Here is a 26,838-nt window from a genome sequence, read left to right as displayed (position 1 = left end):
CCCTGCAAGGACGACTTCTCCCCTTGGGTTGCTGGGACCAATCAACCCAAAGTGAACTTGCCTGGACATCCTCTTGAAGCTAATTCCACTGTTGTTGAAATCGAAGTGCCAGGGAGAGGAACACCAGATAGAGTGCATCGCTTTTAAGTCAGACCCGAGCACCAGGAAGATCCTCCGGACTTCCCTGAAGCAGTACTGACCAAGCCTGAGCCACCTTAACAGAGTGCTGAACCCCAGACGCGAGGAAAGTCTGAAGTGGTATCCGAGAACCGCGGTGTTGCTATTTGCTATAGACGCGAGGAGCTGAAACCGCGAACTGCAGCAGAATTAAAATGTGCCCATTGCTGCTGCCGATCTTCCCCTTGTATTGCAGGAGTCCTCAGACGTCCTCCCTCTTCTCCCGAGGACAGAGGCCCAGGAACCACAGGATCTGCAAAGCCACACAGGAACAGCAGTTGGCTGGAACCATTTCTTCTAACCAAAGGTACTGTAAACATAAGAGGACTTACCTCTTGTTGTGTATCATTACTTGTTCTCAGTTGAGACTGCCTTAGTTGCCACTGCAGAGTTGCTTGCAGCTTTGCCCCTCACAAACCTCCCACCTTGTGGCCCCTCCTGTGAATCTTATTTCTACAAACCTTTCTAAAAACATTGTCCAAGATTTACTCACCTGCAAAGAAGATCTTCAGCTCCTCTAGACTGTGTTCAATTAACATTGACTGTCCTGGCTCCATGAGAGACCCTTCTACCTCTGACTTTGTGCTTTTGCCTTTCCCCCAGGAAAGGGTTAATTTCCTTTGCATTGGATGGTTTTAAAAGTACTTACCAGTTTATGAATTATTTGTTAACCTTTGTTTTATTCCCATATCTAATCCTTAACACTAAACTCAGTATTGCTCTAAATGTACCAGTGATCAATCAAGTCCACAGTGTCCTAACTATTTAAGTCACCTTAGGGTGTAGGAAGTGCCTGTGTGCCATCCCCAATGGGTATTGTCTGATTTAGAGAATCAGAGTGTGTTTTGAAGTGCACTTTAAATGTTAAATGTTTTGCTCCATTCTGAAGAAGGCTTATATAACTGACTTTTAAATAAATTAATAATTGTTTAATCAAGAAACCTTGAGTGTAAGTGTTTATTTGAATAACTGTCACTGTGAAACTCTGTGTTACAACCCTACTTCTCACATTGACCCCTTGTGAGATGAGCCTGGCTGCTCAGCCACACTACCAACCTGTGTAGTACAGACTTATACCAAAGGTTGGGTTCCCTATCGGCAGACGGTCAAGGTTGCTGTAGTCTTCCAAAGGATACTGTGCACAATCTTGCCTAACACCTGCCATGGCCTATATTTTAAAACACTCGCTCAAAGACGTTCATCATTCGCAAACTGATTTTGTTCTGTTTTGACAGTGGTATTGTTATGTAGAAAGATTGCAGGCCTTGAGGACTCACATGGTTTTAGGCAATGCGATGTGACATTCAATTATTTGCCATGGATCACACACTTTGGTTAAGCAGTATGCTCTAAGCCCCTTGTTTTATGACTTGTCTCTTGGTGACTTGGGATACATTGCACAACCCCCAACTAGCCACATTTAAGCAGCACGGAAACCGGAAAAAAATGACAGGCTTCAAGAATAACATATGCCCAGGTACTTTCTGCACCCATAGCGAAAAACAAAAGTGGGCACCCATGAATACAGGCACAGTAAATGAACATATATCTTAAAGTAAAATATACAAATGTACTTCATTTAACCTTCCCCTTAAAAGAAAGTTTGCAATACAAAATAGCATTGGATTTAAAAAAGAAAAAAATGAGCACCAGACAAAATATCTGAGCGAGGAAATGGTCTATAAATATGCTGGCAAAGTATGAAAGGTGAACACCTTTTAAACCTAGCAATCTGTCCTGAAAGATTCCCTGGTAAACAAGATCCCGATACGAAACAAGTGCTTGTGGTCTTGTGGGTAAGCATCTGCACTGGGAACATGACAACTGGAGTACAATCCTGGTAGCCAAATACTTGATCAAGCTTGCAAACCTCAAAACCCTTATCTGTTGTGTCTGCCTTCTGAAAAATAACAGCACCAGTGTCCAGGATTGCAAACTCTCTTGCCACAGCGTGGGCAAATACTCATGACTTAACTTGCCCTCTCATAATTTCCCCTCCTCACCCCTGCTAAAAGCAAGGAAATGGCGGGCCCGTTTCTCTAAATGGTCTGGTAACTTTTGCTGATTTATCAGGCAACATAGCCTGAGGAGACTGGCCCCTTCCTCACTTTGAAGCTAAGCACGGTCTTTCCTGGTTATTCCATGGATGGGAGACCTGGATGGCAATCGTGTCACTTTGGCCATGGCTATTGATTTTTTTTTGTTGTCCTCCCGACATCACTATCTTTAAAAACTGCGGGCACGGAACTACTCTTACCCGCTGCTATCCGTAGTCCTTTATAGCCCCGAATATAGCCACATATATCGGAAAAACAGCAGAAAACAAATGCTTTCCTGCCCCCCCTTCAGGCCCACACCAAGTGTTCCCCTCATCTGTGCCAGCTCCACCCACTACCCAGATGTCCTCCTCACCTTCCCTGCCCTCTCCCTTTCCCCCACAACACATGCTGTTTCTGTGGCGCATTTTGTTTTGAGATGTCGGCTATTCGAGGCTGTAGCCGAGGCTACAAAAAGCTTTGTGTTGAAATCTCAGTCTCTAGACCCCCTCCATCTCCCAGAAGGGGGCACCCCCTTCTCTGTCAAATAATGAAATAACTAGTGCACAGACAAACCCCAAATCATGCATGGACCGCGTGTCAATGTTCGTGCCCAAGTTGTTTCGGACCTGGTCCAAATCCATCCAGTGGTTTGGGCTGTGTGCTTTAGCAAAAATTGACCTGGTTTGTCTATGGAAAAATGGTTGGGAAGTAGGATGCACTTTTAGAAAACAATTTTTATGGGCTTCTTAATAACTTTTTTTCTTTTTTAACAAATCTTTACAAATATTTGCAGTCTGGGGGAGGGGCGCAAGTCTTTAATCACTTTCGAAATGTCGCTCAAATCTGTTACTCAGATCAAAAGTTATTAACAATAGAATTTTGAGGGGTTCCTATGGGAGTCCGACTCAACTTAATTATAGAGCAACCGCCGCCCTAGTATATATATACAAGGAAAAACCTTTAGTTGCAGGGACATTAATGTGAGATCTTAATGCAACAAAACCCTTGCAATTCAGCTAAATCCACCTTAACTTCTCTCCCCCTGTTGCACAGCCTATGACCACAATAATGACATCACTGATGTCACTAATAACATGTTGTATGACAAAACTAATGACATCATAGATACCATCATTGATGACAGCACTAATTACATTTTATATAACAGATTACATCAATAATGGTATTAGACATAACATCATTAATAGGTTTTCCCATAAAAACATTGATTATCTTAATAACAATTTAAGCCATGGACTTGGCAATAACGAAGGCTGTGGTCACTGGTCATCACCAAAGGACACAGCTACTGGTCCGTTAGTGTTGTAAACGATACAGTGGGCATGGCTGAAAGCCATACCTAGTGGCCCATTAATGTTTTAAAATACAGTGGGCAAGGTCGAACACTGTAGCCAGTGGTCATGGCTAAAGACCACGGCTAGTGCCCATTAATATGTTAGAATATACAGTGGGCAAGGCCAAATGCCATGGCTAATGACTGGTTAGTGTTGTAAAATATACAGTGGGCACAGCCAAAATCGATGCCCACTAGCCATGTCCAAAAAACCATGGCTTGTGGCCGCATTTTAAAATATAAAGTGGGGAAGGCCATGGCCATTGGCCAAGGCTAAAGGCCATCGCTAATGGTTAATTAGTGTTTTATAATATACAGTGGGTAAGGCCAAAGGTGATAGCTAGTGGCATGTTAGTATTTGAAAAAATACAGTTGACCTAGCCGTAGGCTGTAGCCACTGACCAACCATGGTCAAAGGCCATGGCTAGTGGCCCATTTTGTGTCCGAATATATAGTGGGCACAGCCAAAGGCTTTGACCCGTGGCCAGTATTGTGTTGCAGGCCATGGCCTTCAGGAGTGGACACTTCTGATAGCTGTAACCACTAGTGCAGGCCAAAGGTTATGATTGGCGGCCTGTTAGTGTTTTAAAATATACAGCAGTGGCCAGGGTCCATCGCCAAAGGCCATGACTAGTGGCCCATTAATATGTTAAATATATATTTGGCCATGCACACTGTCCATGGCTGAAGGCCATGCTTAATGCCGGTTAATTTTTTAATGTAATTAGTGATGTTATTGGTAGTGTCATCATTGTGGTCATAGGCTACGCAGCAGGGGGCGCAAAGTTAAGGTGGCTTTAGCTGAATTTCAGGGTTCTTGTTGCAATAAGGTCTCACCTTAATGTCTATGCAACTAACGTTTTTTTTCCTTGTATTTCAAGGGTTTTGTTATTCCATAGATTTATTCCACAAAACTAGCCATGGCCGTGCCCACTATTTATTTCAGAATACTACCAGACCATAGCCATAATATTTCTAAACAATATACAAACAAATACATGATCTACACAATGGCTTACCTAATTTCTTACATGGGTTTTCCATTTTCTCTGTTCCGTCACAATAACATCTCTGAAAGACAATGCAATACATTTCATGATAGAAATATAAAGAAGAGTGGGGAAGTTTTTTTTTTTCCTTGTCTCAATAGTAATGTATGAATACGGAATGTATTCCTAGTACTCCACCAATTAAGGTTGTACAAATTAATAATTTTGTAAAGGAGAAAACTTTGCATTGGAGAAAAAAAAAGAACTCTACTAACTTATCACGGACCAGAAAACAAGCCTTCTCTGCCTAAGCCCCAAGACTATGGAAACTCCTTCCTGTCAGCATCAGACGTGCCGCCTGTAAAGACCGGAGGGGGGGGGTCTGTACTTCCGCTCTCTTTATGGTAGAGGAGAGGCACAGATGACCCCAGACGAGATTTTCTATTATTGGTGCGTGGTCGAGCGATCAAGGCCTAGCTTCTCAGGAGGTGATGCGAGCTCGTTCTTAAGTACAGTGTAGTCCCCAAGCACCCACAAAGGAATGTCCACACACTGTATCGGTTAAAACAGTCTTTATATAATTAATATTCAAGGTCACGTACACTATCACGATAACTCACTTTGTACTCAGAAATCAACAATGGTAAATATATACAGTTTCTAAAGTGGTACCACTAACGTTATTAGATCTCATTAAAGTGCATACGGTCAGAATGACACACAGATCAAAATAAAGAGGAAACCAGCAGTAGAGCGAGGAAGGAAAGCAAGGTGTTTGAACTATTGGCAGAATACTGGTAACTACCGTTAAACACAGTTCTGTGTGGAGATCCCCCCACCTGGGCAACCTGTAGAAGAAAGATACAAGCCCAGTCCATATATTGTTCCCACTATACTTTCCAATAGTTCTGCAACCCCACAGTACCTGGCGTTGTAGCGTTCCTCGTCGGGGAATCAACGGCCCTTCTTGAGTGTCCACCCTTTCAGGTGGGAGTCACAGGTTGCCGAATGTCCGACAGAGAACAGGTTGACCTACGACAGTGAAGTGGCTGCATCGTTCCTAGCGGTGCTCATTGACGGGGAAGCGTAAACGTCCTGCAAGGAAGAGGCGTGCAGGGCACCTCGCTGTCGATAGTTGTGGACTGCAAAGAGTTGGAAGAACTGTGGCCCAGCAAGAGCGTCAAGTCGTCGGCGTCTCTGTGGTCTTTGGGTGGCGGGAAACCCACTGGTGGATGCTCCTCGGCACGTCCACAGTCAGCCCTTCTCCGGCAGGATAAAGCGGCGATGATGCGGACAAGAGCGTCCTTGGATCAATGAAGTTCTTAGGCAAACTGGAGCACGGCGGCTCCGGTCGGTGACGGCGGTCGTCGACAGTGGCGGACAACAGTCCGGGCGCTTCTCCTTGGGGTTCCGAAGCAGTCCCCGTATCGGGTCGGCAGCCTGTCAAAGGTCTGTCTACCAGGGAGCTTAGGCAAAGATCAGCTGTGCACGATGGTCCCCGGAGCTCAGGAAGAGGGCGCCTTACCATGTCCTCTCTGGGTCAGTTCTTGGAGGCACGACAGCTTTCAGATTGCGAAGGAGAGCAACAGCAATTCTTCTCATCCAGCCGGCCTTCAAGATCAAGCTTCAGTTACTCCAGTTACTGGTTGTAGTGGACTTCAGCTTCTGAACACGATGCCTAGCAGTGAGAGGTCCCCAGATATACTGTTGATCTCCCATTCATTCCGCTGGGTCACACTCAAGCATCCAATCACGACTAAGGGCATTCAGGCAGGCAGGCGGCCACTCAGGCACACGGTGCATTCAGGCCATTCACTTCTCTTCAGGCACGCACAACAAGTTATGTGTATTGGGACAAGTACCGAGCCATTCAACACTCCAAACTGCATTCATACCGGTTTCGGGCAGGGCTGTCTCAGCCATTGTGTCAAACACCAGATACTAGACACCCACAACATAGAATGCGTATTTGTCACACACTCCATTCACCCAGGTCCCACCCACAGGCGTACCCACAACATACGGTCGTTGAGAAGGCTCCAGCCAATCTAGTCGGCACTTCCCGACACTACCAAATATGGAACTTCCACCCAACAGCCAGTCAGGGGGAAGGGACAGCGTCAGGGCTTCCCGGGACTTCGAGAAGATCAAGGTAATAGGCGATGGAAGGCAAGAGGCCATGGGGGCCATTTTGTCTCCATCCGGAATCTACCGATTCCAATGACAGGGCCAGGGCATCCCAAAATAGAGGATACTTAGGGCACCAGTCATTTCAGCACAGAGCTACCACCAGCCCGTACCCTGCCCTGTGGGTCACACCCATAAGGGTATCCCATGAGTCTGTTCACCAAACCAAAGGAGAGAGCTGCACTGCCAGGAGTCCCACACAAACTCCTGCGCGGAAACCACGACTGAACACACGATATAAAGCAGTAAAGGACAAGGATAGGGAGGCCCTGTCCCTCCGATGCATTTCCAGCATCACAGTCGCCCCCCCCCCCCAAGACTGAGGTTAGGGTGCCTAATTTCCCACGAGATAGACACCCTCATCCAGACGGTCAACATACCTTCTGGAAAGGCCATCTGCATTATCGTGACTCTTCCCTGGTCTGTGCTCAATGGTAAAGTCTAGCCCTTGCAGGCTAATGGACCACCTGAGCAGTTTCGGGTTCTCACCCTTCATCTGCATAAGCCACTTAAGGGGTTTATGATCTGTTTGGACCTTGAAGGTAGACCCGGTAAGGTAGGGTCTAAAACGCCCAAGGCTCCAAACTGTACTAAAACATTCCTTTTAAACAGTAGCCCACCTAAATTCCCTACTCTTAAGTTGTCTACTGATGAATATGATCGGATGTTCTCTTCCTTTGTCATCTAACTGGGAGAAGACAGCTCCAAATCCGGTGTCGCAGGCGTCAGTTTGAACGATAAAGGGCTTGCTGTGATCAGGCGCACACAGCATGGGTGCCCTACACAGACTTTTTTTCAAGCCATCAAAGGCCCTCTGACATTCTTTTGTCCAATTAACCTTCCTAGGCTGCTTGGGTGAAGTCAGAGCTGTCAGGGGTGCAGCTATGGTTCCATAGTCTGCCATGAAATTGCAATAATACCCAGTGAGGCCCAAAAAGGCTCTCACCTGGGTTTGAGTAGTGGGAGTCTCCCAGTCATGTACTTTACTGGGGAGAGGTTGGATTTGACCCCCTCCTACCTCTAGTGCTCTAAGTATCGATGACCAAAAGGCCTTCAATATGGTCTCATGGGAATACCTACGGGTGGTGCTTGAGAAGATGGGTATAGGCCCAATGATACTCGGCTATATCAAGCTGTTTTATATATGCTCATCGGCCAGATTGCTGGTTAATTCATGTGTGTTTGATCCCTTGGTTCTGGGGAGGGGGACCCACCAGGGCTGCCCACTTTCTCCAGTCCTGTTTGCCCTAGTTATCGAACCAATGGCAGACATGATCCGTGCCCGCCATGGACACCGTGGGATTTGCTTCAGGAGATCGCTTTAGATAGTTTCACTTTATGCAGACGACGTGCTATTGTATGTTAGAGACCCTCAAGTAAACCCAGACCCTGTCCTCCGAGACATAATTCAGCTGGGCGGCTTCTCCAGATTCACTATCAATTAAAATCAGAGAAGTTCCCGCTGACTAGTGGCAATAAAAAGCCACAGGGCGAATACCCTCTCTGTTGGTCCCCAAAATGGGATTAAATATCTGGGTGTGGTGGTTTCAGGGGCAAAGTCCACCGTACTGAAAAACAACTACCTAGAGGCCAAGGGTTATGTGACAAGCAGGCTAAACAGATGGAGGGCACTCCCCCTCATGATGGCTGGAAAATTGTCTCTGATGAAAATGATACTAGTACCTAAACTGTTATATATATTTGCTAATTTCCAAGTTTGGCCTGGCAAGTCCTTTTTCACTAGACCCTACGGGAACTTCGCACAATTCCTATGGCACTCCAGGGTGGTCCGGAAGATGTGGACTGATATGACCCCCTCCTATGACAGGGTAGCGGTACAGGCCCAGTTCACCACTGATATGGTGAGAAGCTACAATCCCCACATGTCAAACGCATAGCAGCAGGCAGATCTGATCTAAAGACACTGATAATGGGCCGCAAATAAAAAGACGACTGCCTGTTCGACCCGATGGCCTCCACGGTACTAGCTTGGCGCTCAATTTTTTGCTGCGCATGGTACTGTACATTCATACTATAAATGGCTCAGACTATGGAGATTCCATGGGCTCGGACCGAGCTGGGATACCGCTTGGGTTATAAGGTGATGGCCGATTTATTCCCGGATGGTAAATTTATCTCCCCGTTAACCTGGGGCGGGGGCATACAGGCACACGGGTGGAACACATGCAGTATTTTAGAATACGGAAGCATTAGTATACATTGCAAGCTCGAGTGGTAGTCGGCGTCTACTCTCAACACTATACAAAATCCTGCTGAATAAACATCCAATGCCGACCTCCAAGGTGAGGAGTAGCTGGTTTTAGGATGTGGGGATAGAATTATCTGCTGTGTGATGGAAGCGAATGTGTGCTCATACCAAAAATGTGTCTTTAAACTTCAGATTTAGTTGTATGCAATATAAACTACTGTACAAACTGTACTATACCCCCATGAAGATTAGCAGAATGTACCAAACTACTGAACATTGTTGCTCTAAATGCCACTGTACCCAAGCTGATCACATGCACATGTTCTGGTGCCTGCAACCGGTTGCAGGGGTTTTGTAACTCTGTTTTGGACACTCTATCCGAAATTGTGGACACCCTTAGCACACTCCCCAATGGGAGCTTTGTTCGGGGAGTGGGAGAACCTACCAAACAAGAGACTCCGGTCCTTTGTAAATACAGGCTGCATGATGTCTAAGAGATGTATACTACAGAAATGGAATGATGTCTTCCCCACCCAATGACAAGGCTTGGTTAGAGGCTCTTACCTGGACCCAGAACTCGTAGGATCTGCACATTGCCTTGCTGCCCCCTATGTCTCGCCACAGAGATGTATGGGCCGAATTTAAATCCTACCTGTCCAGCCTGTCCCCCAATATCTGAATGCCCATTATAACTGTGTATATCCGCGATATACAATAGAGAACAACCTTATCTGCCCGTTTCATACCTATTTAAATATGTCCTGAATAGAACTGTTATGCCTATGAAGCTCTGTATGTCATCTGACTGATTGTAACCCAGTGGGCCTCATTCCGAGTACGGCGCTAACCAATGGCGCTATTAACGCCTTGGTTGACGCCGTACCCGGAACGGCAGCGCCTTGGTGGATGGCGGAATTACCGCCCCATTCCAAGGTTGGCGGGGCGGTAATTCCCCATTCACCAAGGCTCTTCCCCATTCCCAAATGAGCCCCCATAGGGCTCAATGGGAATGGGGAAGATGCAAATAACGGTGACCGTTCATTACGGTCACCGTTATTGGCTGGAGGCCCCTTTGCGCCCTCGACTTTAACACCTGCTCAAAGCAGGCGTTAAGGGCGAGGGCGCAAAGGGAACCTCGGAGTATGGCGGTAAGGGATTACCGCCACCGGTCTCGTTAGCGGTGGCCGCTATCCCTTACCGCCATACTCGGAATGAGGCCCATTGTATTCTTATTATGCTGCCAATAAATAAATAAACAAACGTTTTAAAAAAAGTAATTGAAAGAAGCTTCCAAAGTTCTGCCGCACAGTTGTGCATCACTTTGCTCGATGATCTGACGACACGCGCTGTTGCCGCAAAAACAGTTGTCAACGAATCCAAGTAATACTGTGCCAGTGGTATCAAAGATGCAATCTATGCTGACAATAATAGCACTATTAGTGTGATGAGCTTTATTTTCAACGGATAAAGAAAAAGGGACTCCACTGACCCAGCTTTAATTTTGCGTAAAAATAAGGTCTCTAATGTGAAAATTCTGTAAAACACGCACGTGTTTAAATGACAGCTTTGCTGCAGGCGTAGTATCTTTAGCATGAAACCAGGAAGGATGTTTACACATTGGTTAGTTGCCACATGACCTGGCGGTGATTAGTTGAGGAACAGTGACAGATGATGAACAGGACGTGAAGTGAATATCTGAACAAATGATATCAATAGATGCCAAATAGTGTGAGGCCTGTGAATCGGATGGCCAAACCTGGCAGTTAGTAAGAGTAGCTTTTATCGTCTAGCAAAACCCAGTAAATGAGTCTGTGCAAACAATGAGACAAAACCATGTCTGGAGTTGCTTGTGGTCCCGTGCAGAAGCGATGTGACCAAGCAGTTCGGGCTGGACTGCCCTTTTGGGATGGGACCAAGCATGATTTGCATATGGTCTTTAAAACGTCCAGCCATCACCTCTTTTGTTTTACAGTAGCTTGTAAACTATGTTGGTTATCTAGGCTAATAATTGCAAATTGTGAGAATACTCGCGTGTTTAATATCAATACATCACCATGCAAAAATATAGCAATGCCTGCTAACTTGTTTCATTATCTGGGTATTTGATGTCAAACACCTTCTATATACTGTGCATGCCTACACATTTTGTGGAAAAAGAAAAAAATATAGTATATTGTGTGTGTACAGCTGAACAGTTGACAAAGAATAGGTAAATGCTGGTAAAGTCTTAACATCTGTGAATATGATAACCGTCTCTGGAAAATACCTGAGTTTATGTTGGAAGTTCCTGACGAATGGCTTGATATGGCATGTGATTGCAATACATACAATAATGTGTGTGAACGAGCATATTATGGCAGTACCTGCAAAATGCACTGAGGTCTTTGGTAGATGACCATGCCATACAACATGTGCTTGATACCTGGTCGAGCGCTTAGAAAGTGGGGGGGGGGTGCGGGAGTCTGTCATGAAGCGCTTTATTAATCACCAGTAACAATGGAATACATGATGGCAAAAGCTGGCGATTTTCATTATACAAAAGAAAAAAACACACTCTGCCCTTTTACACTTAATCATTGTAAAGGTTGTGGTGGTAAAAAAGCGTAAAATATTCAAATTGCAAACTACTAGCAAGGCATAAAATGTCACTTGCCTCCACAATTGCCTGGGTATGCACCCAGTACACCATTTCTTACTCTGCAAGCATCAGTTATCACCAGCCATTTAAGACCTGCCTGATGACATAACGTGTACCAACTAAGTTACCACAGTCCATTATTCTCTGAATGTTCTTCTGTGATGGTTGATGTATGCTGCTTCGGTATCAAGCGGTCTGTGGAGGTGAGCAGAAATGTTTCCTTTCTGCCTGTTTCTCAAGGTATAGTGTGGTAAATGATGGTTGTTGAGTGTTAGAGCAAGCATGCATCTTAACTTTCACTTGCTTTACTGATGGCAACACTGGATCTTAATTCCTGCTCTGCATTATCGTTCTTTGATAGGAAAAAATGCATGTTATTTGATTTAGCCTATGCACTCTGGTTTAATTTTCTCATATTTCTTGCTTTCTAGCTTCGATATCCGGGTTCTGCTCATAGTGTTTGCAAATTGAGTTTTGTGGGGAAGGAAAGATCCTCTACTGACCTTTGTGTGTTTTTTGTTTGTTGTGTTCTGGCAATATTGAAGCCATTTTACAGGACATATATACTGAAGCTTTTTAAATGGACTTGTCATGCAGGCAAACGTTGGTGTAGCAAAAGAGGGGGACAAAATGACACAAAATCCTTAGTAGCAAGAACCTGGTAGCGGTCAATAATGGCAAGAACAATGTCCAGAAGAGAATACACATAACTAACAAGGTGTACAAATCCCATATAAGCAGCCATCTACAGGAAGCAGATCTTGCAACAAAAAAAATCTTACTGCATCTGAAACCGAACCAAAAACCTCGGCCATGACAACAAAAGACGAAGTGTAGAGAGCATCAAAACATGACAAAACGTTTAAGAAGCACAAGAAAAAAACAAATTCAGACAGTCATCTGGCATTCAAGGAACAAAAATACGGAATTAAACACTTGAGCATGTTACATTGAAATATCCCACCTCAGGAATGAAAATGCCAAGTAAGTCTGCTCATAGTTTTATTGAGATATAAGTTATGAAGCCCTCCTCCACAATGGCTCCAGATGCTGCCTTCTCAGTCAATGGGCAGAGCGCTTTATCCCCAAGCTTGGAACTTGGATTCTGGAGCCATCACCTGAGCAACCAGGTAAATGTTCTTAGGCTGCTGGAGTAACCAGATAAACCAGATGTAGGAAAGTAAACACATTTGAACACAAACAATGCCCCAGTAATATTACATAAACTGTTATAAACAATATGTACACAATAAATGAGTGCGCCATAAGCAACACGTAACATGCCTCATATTTCACAAAATTCAAAGGTGGGTCAGAGACTTCCAAATGATCATTTAACTTAATCCCTATTCTGAGTTTAACAGTTATTATAAACTGTAGTTTCAGTTCAAACGGCCAATGGATGGTTGCCGAGCCTTCTTCAGGACCAGCAGTGTTTTGAAGAATGTCTACCATGAGAATAATCTTTTTAAGTGGTAGGACCAGTTCAACTTGATTCATTCTTGGTCCACAACAATTAAGTTCCTTTTAGAAGATTGTTATTGGAACGAGAGTATGCTCTGTATGACTGCACAGTGATGGTGACCTCAGTCAATAAGTGTTAGTGAGTTTCCTTCTTGTTAGATGACAGCTAAATCTTCCAGAAGCGAAAAAGTAAGGTTTGGTGCAAACTGTACTTTATTTTATGATTAACACATGGATCTAACAGTTTTTTCCCCATTTACGTTAAAGGTTGTGCGTCATGTTGTCATGCTTTACATCAACTTTGCTTGTGCCAAAGAATCCCTGACTATTAGCAGTTCCCAGCTCTGAGAACTGAATTCCATGGACTGGTCCTTTTTAATTAGCTTTGGTCCATAGTGTTGAGTTCTCCAGTTTGGCTGCCTCTGTCGTCGCAACGGGCCGTTGGGTGACCATCACAGTGAAATAGAACATCCATCCAGGGTTCAACGTTGTTTCTTTATGAACTCATTTGACTTGGTTTGTGAGAGTGATCAGGCTACCTGGTTTACAGTTCACTTCACTTTTTGCAAATCTACTATTACTACTTTACTTGAGAACTATTTAATTGTGTTCTTTTATGGGATTTTCAGACACCAATATTCTTGCCGAAATGTCATTCAGCGGTTCTAAAGTTAAAAGGTTCTACTTAACAAGGAATGTTGCATTAATGTCCTTAAACAAAAAATTAATGCCTGTGAAGGTATAGATCAGTGGACTGAATCCCTTGCTCCAGGTCACAGATTTCAATAGGGGCAAGACTGACTTAGCCTTTCATTCTTTAAAGGTTGATGAGCGATGCCCCATTGAATTGGGCAATGAGTGATCTGCTGTCTTACATTTTGCAATGCCCAAATTGTGAACATAAGGTCAAGAGTTAGATATCGCATTACTCATGGAGACTGTTTGGTTTCTATTTACAGTTATATTTTCATATTTTTGTTGTTGGTATTTTTTCATAGACTTTTTGTAATTGTACCGTTCTGCTCAGATAAAGAAACACTATATAAATGAACGCAATTAAAACCTTTTCTAAAACTGCTCAAAATAATACAACCTGTGCATTTCATAAAAAAGTTGCAAAGGCTTTTTTGTATCTCTAGCTGCAGATTTTCAATATTTATTTGTACTTGCTTTTTTGTATTTTGTGTTTATTGACGATCTGGGTGTCATTACAAAAAAACGACTTACAAAATAGGCAACAACAGAAGGCTGAGGCAGTCCTAGGGTGATCTCCTTTTTACATAAGAGTGTTGTTGGATTGAATGACATATACTGGGTGGTAAAACGCTAAGATTTTGAAAATGCATTCCAGGGTCAGGGACCCCGAAGGACATAATCATATTTTTTAACAGTGACAGCTTGCGGTTAGAATTTGATCAGTTATACATTACAGAGAGTGGTTCTGAACCCATATTGCAGGAGAGGCAGATTTGGAGGTTAGTTAGGATAGGAGGGTGAAGGGGTTAGGGGGCTAAATGCATCAAAAGAAGATAGAGTATGAGCCAAGTTCCACTGCACATGTGGCGTTGCTGATTGAGGGATGGCATTCCCGTGGAGTGGGGCAAGTAGGCTAAAGGAGCGAAAGCAGGTGGAGGCATGAGGATGAGTGAGTGTGGGAGACCAATAGGATGTGAAGAGACGAGGAATGAAGAGTTTGAGAAGAACAGTACATTGAGATGCAGTCACTGAGGTAGTGGAGGGAAAGACCATTGATGGATATATAAACAAGTAGCAGGAATTAAAGATAGAGTGATTCTTGCATGGAAAGCCATGGTAGGTAGTGGTGGAGGAGCATCCAGGAATGGGTTCATGTCACAGAGGGCCTTGTTGAAGGGAGCTTTAGAGTAGATGGGTAGGCTGCTTGGGCAGAAGACCAGTCTTCTGAGAACAAGAGTAGATCTAAATGTTTTAGTTGCGGGATGCGTCAGGTATGGCAATCCAGAGATAGGAGACAGACCAGAGGACATGTTCTAACATGGAATCGTATTGAAGAAAAATAGAAATTCCTCTTCTATGCCTACCAACTGTGGTGATGAGGTTGTTCCCTATGCTAAAAAGAAAATAATAAATAGTGCTTGTCCATATGCAGTCCTCCGTCCCAAAACTGATCTGTCGTTTACTCTTCCTGCCCGATAGTTCAATGATCTGAAAAAGTTCTTGAAAAATCCAGTGTGTCCAAAAAACGCGCCGTTCGTATCCTTCACAAACTTCTGATCCCTCTATGAAAATGTATTGTTTGAAGTTCTCAAATTCTTCAACTCGCTAAAAACTGTATGGCCCTCCACCACTTGTATGATATTCTCTAATCGAGCCCCCTGTGGGATTCTCGGTCCTCCAGGCCTTATGAATCTTTCCTGTGGTTCACTACTCTGTAGGATAATATCTGGTTTATCTCCTCAGGGTTTACCCAGCCTTCTAGTCTTTAGAATTCACAAGTTTGTTTCACCTTTCCGTTCAGTATTCTCTGTTTTTTCGACTTTAGGGTTATTTAACCCTCCAGGCCTACTGGTTCTTTGGTGCAGTTTACCTCTCTTCAGGGTCATTTCCAGCTCAACCCCTTTTTGGTTGTTCAGCCATCAGGGCTTTATGCCTTGCTGGTTTGCGTTGCCCCTTCCTTCGGTGTTCTCTAGATTCACCCCTCTTGGGATATTCAGTCCTTCCCTGTAACTCTCAGTTGCAGTTCACTACTTTGTCGGGTGTTCCCAGGGGATGTCTCTCCAGGGTTTCTTAGACACCTCGCCACCTTCTTGCCGCTTCACGCCTCAGCCACACACCTCCATACCCACATACCTTTGTGGCACAAATGGGGAAGCAGCTTCCTTTTATGTCTCCGGTCCGCGGTTCCATCATCCTCACGGTCAAGTCTTGTGTGTGAGTTTTTCCCCACAGTTGCTCGACCGAACCTCCGAGTGGCTGGACGCCACTGTGCATCTGCAACGGGAGCCTGCACCCTTTGAGTGGTGGATTTGCATCTCTTGGTCTCCTTGCCGATTTGAGATTGGCAATGTACTGCAGGCGTGGGATTCTCTCTGCCCACCACCTTCGGCACATGGCCCTGCCTCCAGGTTCCTTGCTGAAGGGAGGCTTTCATTCCATTGTTTGCTCACACAGGTTTCTCACCCTCGGGCGGGTTGACTCTCCCTTCGCCACTGTGTTAGCTTCCTAATAGTCCTCCCTGGAACAGGAGAAAGCAGACCAGTCAGGTAAAGGTGCCCCCAAGGAGGTCACCTCCATTGAGATTCCTCTTGCCTTGTCAGCTAGGGAGTCTGTTGCATAGCAGGTTCACCTCCGTAGTTCCAAAGAGGATTGCTCCCCCTTGGGGAGAAGGGTCGAACTCCTTGGATTCGTCACAACAGATTATTCGGTTGTCTATGATGTTGAGTCTGGCTGCAGTGGCTGAAAGAGTTTAAGACCGCTGTTCAAAAGAAACCCCAAGGCTGCAATCTATGGGTGAAGGCATGGCAAACAGGGGGGAGAGGGCTGCCATTGGTGGCAGAGCGGAAAAGGACTTTAGTCTTTGAACAGTTCAGCATGAGGCTGTGTCAAGCCATCCAGTGGTGGATGGTGCTTTGGCAGTTGGTTATGTGTTCTGGAATTGCAGGGGTAAATCAGAGAGGGGGAGGATAGGATCAGGGTATCAGCAAAGAGGTGATGGGTAAAGCCAAAGGATAAATTGAGTTTGCAGAGGGCGAAGGTGTTATAGAGTGAAGAGAAGCAGGATTAAGACTGATCTTTGATGAAGGCCCACTTATCGGTTGTTGTGAAGGAGGTTCTGGAGTCATATGAGATAGAAAAGGATCCGTCAGTGATAGAGGACACCCAGTTGAGTACATTGGCTTTGGAGCTACGGAGGGGAAAAGTTTGAAGGAAGGTGAGCCGATCCAGTGTTATATACAATGGACAGGTCTAGAAGGATTAGAATGGAGGAAAGGTTAGAGTGGTGGGCAGGGCTAAGAGAACTGTTGATGTGGATGAGAGCAGCCCCAATGGAATGTTGGGACAAGAATCTAGATTGGAGGGTGTTAAGTGAGTGCACTTCAAGACAGTTGATTTTGCAGTTGAAAATGACCTTCTCAAGGATTTTCAGGTGGTAGGGATCAGCACTTGATTTCCTTAGGAGAGGTATTAGTGTGGTAGTTTTGTAAAATGCTGGAAAGAGTTGAAAAAGGAAGACTAAATGAGGCAGAGAGGTGAATGCAGGGGACAGGTGCATGTTGCTTACAATGTGTGGTTGAAGGGGGCAATTCGAGTGAAGGATGGATTGCCAAAGCAAACGATTGGTAGAAGTTCAGTGGTGAAAGGTTGGATAGAGAGGAAAGTGTGGGGAAGATGGGAGAAGGAGAAAATCGGGAGGGATGTGAGGTAGAGGGATGGACAGTATACCCCATTTTAAAGAAGTTTAATTTGAAAAGGAAATTATAACAAGTAGTTGACACTGCTAGTCTCAAACAATTGTTTGACTCTGATAAACTCATGTATCGAGTGGAAATAGTAGCACTCTTAACCGTTCATTCAACTAATGATTTACATTCTCCTTCTCTGCTATTTTGTGCGCTTTACGTACAACATGCAGGCCTACAGAAATACAGCTTTGCAGGACTTTCGTACATAACTAGCCATTCCTGGCGTGACATATGGCGTTCTACCATATCTTAAAGGTCAATACCATTCCTATTTAAAATATTGGACAGAGCAGCCTATCTGCAGATCCAACACCATCAGGAATCCAATAACCTCCTATGCTTGCGTCAATCTGGCTTCAGACCAGGCCATGGGACCGAAACAGCCCTACTTGACATGAGAAATCAACTCAACGAATCTAAAGACGCAGGCAAACTTGCCCTCCTCCTATTGCTTGATCTCTCAGCTGCCTTTGATCTGATGGATCACCAAATACTATACCATCACCTTCACACTTCAGCCCATTTCTCTACAAAAGCCACCACTTGGATCTCGTCCTTTTTATCAAACAGAACAAAGTGAATCTTCTCCTATACTGCTGCAGCCTCCCCCATCCCATCACCTGTGGTGTCCCACAACGTGTATCACCTACTCTGTACAATATCTTTAGAAGCAAAGCAAGGAGGAATGCATCACATTCAAAACTTTATCCATCGCCCAAAAATGCCTCTCCAACATAGCCCACCATGCCTCTCTCAAAGTGTTGCCAAAGGCTACTCCTCAAGACCCACAATGACTCCCTACACTGACTGCCTGATCTTAAGCCGGAAGCTCAAATTACTCTTACCTAGCAGCTAAACATTGGAACTCCCGCCCCCCGCCTGCTCCCTCCCAACCCCCCTCTAAGGGCTGTAAAGTCCTACTTGCTGTTCTACAAAGCGTTCAAAACCTAGCTCTTCTCCTAACTCAAAACACCCTGGCACCTGATCCTTCTGACCCCGCTATGTACCTTGCCACAAAGCCAGATCTTGCGACTATTGTATTCTTGCTATACTATTCTATTTCAACATGATAACCTGTACCTGTGCTACCCTATTGTATTGTTGATGAAACCATTGTCAGAACATTTACCGGTAACAGTGCCTCAATGCTTTCGGGTTGCATGCGTGCTATACAAATGAAATAAATAAATAAATGTATTAATCTCATTATGTTTCCATTTTCGTAGAGCACAAAAGTGGTTCTCTTGGAGGACTTGGGCTCCCATTTTGGCCTAAGGGCACAGGTAAGCATTTTATACCAAGACTTCACCGTATAAGCAATGAGTTTTGGTTCTAGAATATTTTGCTATTCTATTAATTGTTTTTTCTTTCCACCATGTTTCTGTTACTATGCTCAATATTTGGGCACTTACTTTTCACCCTAATGCCATCTCTATGACACATTATTATCTCTTTCCGTTTTATTTTCATGCTTTTACTGACGCTTTTGCCTTTGTCCTTATCAGTCGGCCATGTTGGTTTCTCTCATGAAAGTCATCTAAAATTGAAATCCTTATTAAAAATATATTGTGTTTGGGTTTGCACATCATTTGTAGATGGGATCTTGTGTTATCTGGCCATGCTGGTCATCTGCAGATGCTAGTCGTGTGCTTGCAGAGTGAGTGACAGGGGTTTAGGAGACTCTTGAATGTTTGTTAGTGTTCTGGGAATGTTGGTTGGGCCTGGGCTGGAATGAGGGAATGACAGGTGCGTGTCGACCTGTGTACCAACTGTAACTTTAAGAGTAACTGGATTCTCTATAATGACTGTACAATAAAGCTGCATTGGTGTTCTACATTAGGCATCTGAATCTTCTCATCCAAATTAGAAAAGTGGCGATGACTGAAAAAGAAAAGAGATATACAACCCAAAAAAGGCTTTTGAGAGCTTGAAATAGAAATTAAACACAAGTGTTTTGTGGCCGGTGGCACGTCTCAAGGAAGGAGACACCCACCCCCAAAGAATCTAGCATATTCACGTTAGTGGCCACAGCGCTACATTGTCCAGAAAGAAGATGCCATGATTGCATTATTAGTAGTGCTGGGCTACTGGTTGATCATTGGCTTCTAGAGTAAAAGAGATGGTGCTGCTCAGGATAATAAGGGAGTGTTGATGTCTGTACCTGGTGAAAGGCATGGCACCAATTCATTGTTCTGTTACAGAGACTTTCCAGGCATATGAACTGTGATGAATCTCACAATTCCGTCCCTCTTCTTGCCCAGACACATTTTTGAGTCTTGGAGAAAATAGGGTATCATTATGAAGATCCCATAGTTTGTTTCTGTTCTTACCCAAATTAAATGGAGCCCGTTATCAATAGGGACTCCACCGTGACGAGGAAGAGTAAGGAGGATGGTATGCAGAGCAGTGAAAGACTAACTGAGATGAGGAGGCCCTGTGTGGGGGAGGGAAAACACAAACGGGAAAACCATCATCTGTCGTCTAGTTGCTCTCATACTGTAAAGGGGTAGAAGATTGAAAAGGGAGAAAGGACTAGACAACAGGAGTCATAGTACTAGTCAAAGTAGTAGCCGGAGTAAGAAATACTGCAGCAACAGAGAAACCGAAGAAAAAAGAAAGAAAGAAATGGTTGCAAACAGCACGTTATGTGTCCAACTGTTAGGCAGCCTTTCGGAAAGGAGAAAGTACAAGGAGCGTGCCAGAAAGTGGTTTGCCACAGAATGTTTGTGGAGTGGTGCCAACACAGGCGTAAGGAATGGCACAGCTCAATATGGACTGCTGAAAGAAACCAATATAAGCAGACCGAGAAAGGTTTTACAACACGAGTATGCTGTCACCATAATGAAGGGAACAGGGAAGTGCTAGTTGGAGAACGGTGGAGTGAGCGGACCGAAACAGCAGCCAGGCCAAGGACCAACAAGAAGGCCTATAAGGAATTCACCAATGCAAGCTGCTTCACGAAGGTCAGCATGGATACAGGATAGCACAATGGAGCTCCAGACAATCCGGAGTCCCAAAAAACCCTTGGAGAGTAGACCGGAGAGGCTAGATCAGCCAAGAAAAGTATGTGTCATGGAAAGGGGGCTCTGGGGACCAAAATATGGCAGTGGCACAGCACCACAAATAAAGAAAGAGAATCTAGTAAATATAAAGGGACTTAAAGCATTAATATTGAGAACCAAGTGGTAAGGTGGGCAGGAGAGTAATTAACCACCTTTATCAGAGTAGCATAAATAAACAGGCAAATCTATACAGCTATACCTTGTGAGAAAAATAGAACATAAGCGCTGTGCTTCCTTGTCCCAGTCAATTGAGAGAACAAATTATACTTGGCAGGCGAGTATACCGAGTGGATGGTTATCGAAAGACTGACAGGCCATCATGGTGGAAGTTTATCCTACTCTTCCTCATCCCAGTTGTTCTGGGAGACACAGCTGAAGAAACACTTAGGTTAAGAAACCAAGTATTCCGGGCTAAAACAAAAAGACACACAATCATTGGGAGGAGAGTAAATCAAGGCTGGGACTTAAACTAAAGCCCAATAGAAAATGACTCCAAAGGAAAGGGCAGCCACGCCTTTGGATTAATATAGTATTTTAATGGTGGAAAAGAGTGTTTGCTGCAGGAACTGTTTTATTTTGGCTCAGTTATTTGTTGATGCACATCTAGGATAAAGAATGGAGTAAGAGTTTGTTTTTGGAACTTTGTTTGTGAATCATCAAAGGCTAATCTACAGGAGACTGGCGAAGAGACACTTTATTTTTTACCTTGTAGTATGTTTTGTGGTATTCAGAGTGTGAGGGTCAGATTAGGTTTTTGGACACAGGACGGAGAACACATTATTTTGACATCCTGACAACGATTGTTTCATTAGTTAGTTTTCAAGGCATAAAATAAACAGTGTTGCATAGCAATTTGCTATGCAGTTCTGTAGTGTTGCTAATCAAATGAACATTTGTGTAGCAAAGTTAGCTATTTAAGTTGCCCTCTTCAATGAAAGCACAGCTCACCCTGCATTCCTCTCTTGCTGTTGGTGCTCGCTTCACTCTCTTTTCTCTGTTCACTTCAAGTTCTAATGGAGGGAAGGTACACTAGTAATCTTATCCTCCATCCAGTCTTAAGTGCCAAATGCATGTGTAGGAGTGCAAGATTTTTTTTCCAAATTATTGCAAACCAGAAGCAATTGGGATGGTTTTTTTATTAATCTTTTTTATATCATATCTGGCAAAGACGAGTATGTGTCAACTTTATATCTTTTAAAAATACAGTCATGCAATTCCATTCCTAAAATGTAAGTTGTTAAATAATACATAATTACAGTATTGAGACTGTAAAACCTTGCAACGATCCATGCGTTACAGTAAAGTGTAAGTTAGTGTATCTGAATTTCATAGTGTCAACTATATTTCATTTTGTTGGGGAAGATGCATCAGGTTGACTAGTGAAGTTTTGAAAAGGTACATTATCACATGATCAAATGCTTTTGATGGCAAACCTAGTTCTGTAACCTGTTGCTTTAATCCAGGGTCCGTGAAAATGGATAACCACTAACTACAATATTCCACATAGTTTAGCCAGTTCTCTGCCTGTTACGCAATCCACTCTGCTTAGTCTCTTTCTTTCCTCCTACATAATACACAAAGCAAACTAAATGCTTGCGCAAAGTAGTGATCAATAGATCCATCCAATCTGTAGATCTACAGATCTACTGCAATACCAATCACTGTAGTTAGCCTCTAGAGCTCGCTTTGCTTTATGATTGTAATATATATTACCACCTGCAGGAGACAGCTGGGCCTTTCTTTAATCAAATCTATTTTTTGTGTCCATTCATGCAGCTACCTTTTTACATTTTACAGACACTCATGATTGGCTCGCAAAGTAGTTTCGCCTCCTCAGTCAAGTAGATTTTACGAAGGGCGAGGAGCATTTACACAAGATATTTGAAACTTGTATTTAACATCTACTTTGCAGAAAATGTCAAATAAAAGTTTCACTGTGCATGGCTGGACTCTGGGTGGCAGCGGTGTACCAAACATAAAGTGGGTTTGTACTGACATGCATCATTTTACAGAAATCACATTATACATTTGTAGTCCTCCGTTGCTATGGGTTGAGTGCATTTCTCTTAGGTTGAATGGGTAAACTCAGTTACCCGCCATGCAGGTCTATCTGAAGATTGTAGAATTTGCATGTCTTATTTCAGCTGTAAGCAAAACTGCTGTATTGTTGCTCATTTCATGTTATGGGTACAAATAACATCCAGTGACATTAACAATATTAGTACAAAATTGCTAATCAAATGGGTGTGTTTGCTAATCAAAAACATTTTCATTAGCAAACTCTGCCAATCAATTTTTGAAAACTAATGTATGCCTTGGTTTTGTTGAGGCAGGGAATCCCCCCATAGTGTTAGGGCTAGAGAGGCATTTATCCAAATCCCTATATTATTTAAGTAAAACCATTTGGACAAACTAAAAACACTGTCTGTCACCTATGTCCATCTCCTCTCAAAACAAAGCAGTGTTCATCCCATAGAATGGCTGGAAGGTCCTGCAGATATCATTGCAAAGAAACTAAGGGCTTTCTCGTCTCTGACCATTGTTGGGCACAAATCTGTTTATTCGCCAGTCCAGTCGGGGTGTGGAGAGCTGGCCAAGCTCCACTCTCTGTGTGGCACGAAAGTGCAAGCGGTTTCAATCCAGCACTCCAACTAAGTCAATGCCTAGTATGGGATGCCCAGTGGAAACCCTTATTTATATATTTGTATGTCAAAAGTTATTTTAATTCTGGATGATGTACCCTTATATAACACCCCTCTCTTTGAATCCTCCCGGCCTCACTAAGATTTATTTGAAGACTTGAACGATATATAGATTACACTTTTATGAATATGAATAATATCTGAATATCACACTTATGATTTTGAACAATGATCAGCCACGGGTAATATTACAATATCAACAATCTCTTTAATCAATTGGGAGTAGGAATAGGAAGATAATGTAGCAGAGAATACTTTGTATGGGTTCAAGGAAATGCAATGATATGAAATTAATGCAGCACAGATATGAAACTTGATATGAATTCAATCAAAACAATGCAATCCCTCTTTCCCCCTGATATGACTCAATCCCCCCTAATATGCAATATGGAGATATGGAATGAGGGCACACAGGTTTCTGGAATAACAATCAACAATGCAGTTCAAACCCAATTCCCCCAGCAAGGTTAGAGAGAACAGTAATGATTTTAAAACAGGTTGATTGCTTTTGAATGTAATATGAAGTGATGGAAAAATGCTAAAAATGATTTTAATTCGCTAACTAGGGTTCAGAAAAAGTGAAAGATTAGCAGATGGAAAACGAAATTCAGAAGTTGAATGCAAGAAATAGCTGTTTTTACATGGAGTGAAATTGAGGCAAATGCAAATTCGCAGCAACTTTTCTTCCTGCGAGAAACGTTATTATGCAAAAACCCGTTTGAAAGCTGAGGATGTCAGCTTCAATATAATATTTAAATTTTGTTTCTAGGACATACGGTTCAAAAGTTACAGAGGTTTTAGTGAAGGTAGATTTTTCTCAAAAGAGTCAAATTTAAAGATTAGGAACCAAGATGGACTTATACTAAGGGGCTATGAAAGTGCAAGATACCCAACGCGACAGCCACCAGAACAGGGCGCCTTCCGCTCTGACTTTTGTGCGCCAGGACACTTGACTTTCTTCAGAAAAATATCAGCGCACAGATGATTATCACTACAATTATCACAGACTGTATAATGAGAAGGATTCAGGATGGAAACAAGATTCTATAATGCAGTTCTGGATAGATTGCAAGTGATTGAATAGGATTACTTTAAACTAAGAGATGACTATGGACAGTTCTATACTAAATACTCACTACTATGGCTTTGGAATGGAATGGGCCTGTCAAAGATCTGGTCAAGGGTTTGGACTGGACTTCGCTCACCACCGGACAGGTCTCAGGCGCTTGGTTCTGCTCCCAGCAAGGCACTCTGGTCCGCACGGCCTCTTGGACTGGATCTGACGGGTTCTGGGTTACAGCGCTGCTGGACTGCACTGGATCTTAGGTTCTAGCAAGGGTTCTTGGCCAGAAACAGCAAATAGCTCTGCCAGGCTGTTGAATGGTTTAGGTTAGGCCCTGTGGAAGATTAGGGGTTAAAATCAGGTTGAAAAAGATTTTAAAGGCCACCTGAGAAGGGTTCAGCTTTTTGGATTGGGCCTTTCTGCTTCAGAGTTCTGGAGTCTGGATTCTGGGTTCTGGAGTTTGGATCTTCCTTCAGGGTGCTTTGTCAGTGGACCAGTTGATGAGTGAAGTGAATGTGTGTCTTTTCCTGGTTCTCAACAGTCCTCAACAGTCCCTATTTATCCATTTTCCAAAGTGGTTGGGGAGGCAGATTGTCTATGCCCAACCCTCTAAGGATCTGATAGGTCAGAGAATTTCCTGTCCCCTGATTTGAGAAGGAACAGAGTGTCATGATGTTTCATGATGTGTCATGTTTATGGCTTAGGGAGAAATCATCCCCTTTGTCTCTGTACAGTATATCTTATTTTTCATAAAAAAATATTTCCAATATCACAAACTTGTTGATAATGCATATACACATCACAGATTACCTAAGGTACGTTTCTGTCCAAATCTTATCTTCCTACGAGTTTTGGTTCATAAATGACAGTTTTTTGCGCTTTTGGTTGGTTACACATTTTCGGATCTGTACAATCTTTTTACACATGCATGGACATACCCTCTGAGCATACTCCTGTAATTCTTCATGTTCCCAGCATAATCACAATAGCTGCAATATTAAAAATGTCATGGTTCAGTCTCAGAAAATTGCACAGATTCCAGATTAGTTTAAACTGTGAGCGAAATTTTCATTTTAATACCCTATAAATCCCATATTTTTATCAGTTCCGTACAATTTGCTAGAAGTCTTTTTATAAAACATACAGTTACTGTAGTTTCAAATCCACATTTTCAGTCTGGCCCGCCTCCAATGCCTGGCTGAGTCAGAGAGTCACATGGGCTTCTTCCTGCCAGGGCAGCTGGTGTCAGTCACACCCGAATTAGCATTTTCATTCAGCTCAAGGGAGTCCTTTGTCTACGCTCAGAGCAACATGCCAGAGGGTCCCTCCCATTTCCTTTCACACCAGCCTGCCAGTTTCTTAGCAGAGAGCAGGGGGAAGATTCCTTTGTTGGGTAAAAGGGCGTGGAATGTCTTTGAAGCTCAGTGTGGGAAACCTCTTGGAAGTTTAGCTGAATCAGTTTAGCTTACAGTAAATTGTAACATTGTTCTTTTGTGGAAATTAAAGTTACAAATTTAAAATAAGCAAACATATCTTCAATTCCAGCCTTTTTCAACATGAAAATCAATGTGTGACACTCCATATTGCATTTGATGGAAGTCCCTTCTTTGGCATATTTAGATTTTAAGAAACAAGTTTCACCTGTCAGATTTAGAGATCACCAGCATCTGACGGAGGCGAGTAACGGTATTGCACCCATTTTCAACATAATTTTCTAAGCAAGCAGTCTTCAATATGGATTTTCTTCTGATAAGTGTACTTCTGTGGACATTGTATTTATGTGGATTCTTGAAGTAGAATGATTACCCAGCAAGGAAGTTGGGTCTTTTGGGTGGTTTGTGAGCCATGATTTTTGCAAATTTGATAACCAAGAAAAACGGATTTTCACACAGCTCTGTTTCTTTTGCCATCAGCCTTGCTCTGTGGGCAGCCAAATGATGGGTTTTGGCAGTGGTCTCCTGTGTTACCACTGAGATGGGCAAAAGTGGATGGCGGCCTATTTTTCAGATTTTTACTGTGTAATTTTGGGTGATTTTTAGCGAGCAGCATGCTTTCCGGCGGCCATTCTGATGTTCCTGATGCAAGCAATGCACAGTAATGTTGCAGGGCCTGGACTAGTGGGGGAAAACATCCCACAAAAGGATGATGAAGCATTCTGAACTCTATGGATCGGCTTTCATGGCCACTTGTGGTGCCTGACTGTATACTGTGTCAGGCAGCTAAGCTGTTCCCCAGATCAGTGACATGCAACATTTGTGCAGCAGACCTTACTCCGGAGGCTATGGTGTCAGTTCTAAAAGCATCCCAATGACCTTCTCTGACATGCTTCTGGGTATTCCCTATAATGTAAGTGCTAGTGTCCAGTGGTGCGTTTATGTTTGAGGCATTGTAGGACACCACGTATTTGGCTTTTTTCAAACGCTGAGTGCAGCAGTGAATTCTGACAATGTCTTCAGTTAGCCATAGGTTCTTCGATTGCTGCCCCTTCCGGTAGGGTAGAATTCCTGCATAG

The 26,838-nt window shown here is 43.5% G+C and overlaps 1 protein-coding gene across 1 annotated transcript in view; it reads left to right on the top strand.

Annotated features, from left to right (window-relative positions):
* DDRGK1 (DDRGK domain containing 1) overlaps positions 1-26,838 on the top strand; it is a 180,770-nt gene that overhangs the window by 131,274 nt on the left and 22,658 nt on the right. The window contains exon 7 of the mRNA XM_069632243.1: positions 18,726-18,782. Within this exon, the coding sequence (XP_069488344.1) occupies positions 18,726-18,782 (57 nt within the window). The remainder of the gene's footprint in view (positions 1-18,725; positions 18,783-26,838) is intronic.

The sequence above is a fragment of the Ambystoma mexicanum genome, chromosome 6q (genome assembly GCF_040938575.1).
Source record: "Ambystoma mexicanum isolate Mex_15411 chromosome 6q, UKY_AmexF1_1, whole genome shotgun sequence".
Classification (NCBI taxonomy): domain Eukaryota; kingdom Metazoa; phylum Chordata; class Amphibia; order Caudata; family Ambystomatidae; genus Ambystoma; species Ambystoma mexicanum.
Note: the sequence above shows the minus strand (reverse complement) of the source record. Positions and strands in the feature narration are given on the sequence as shown.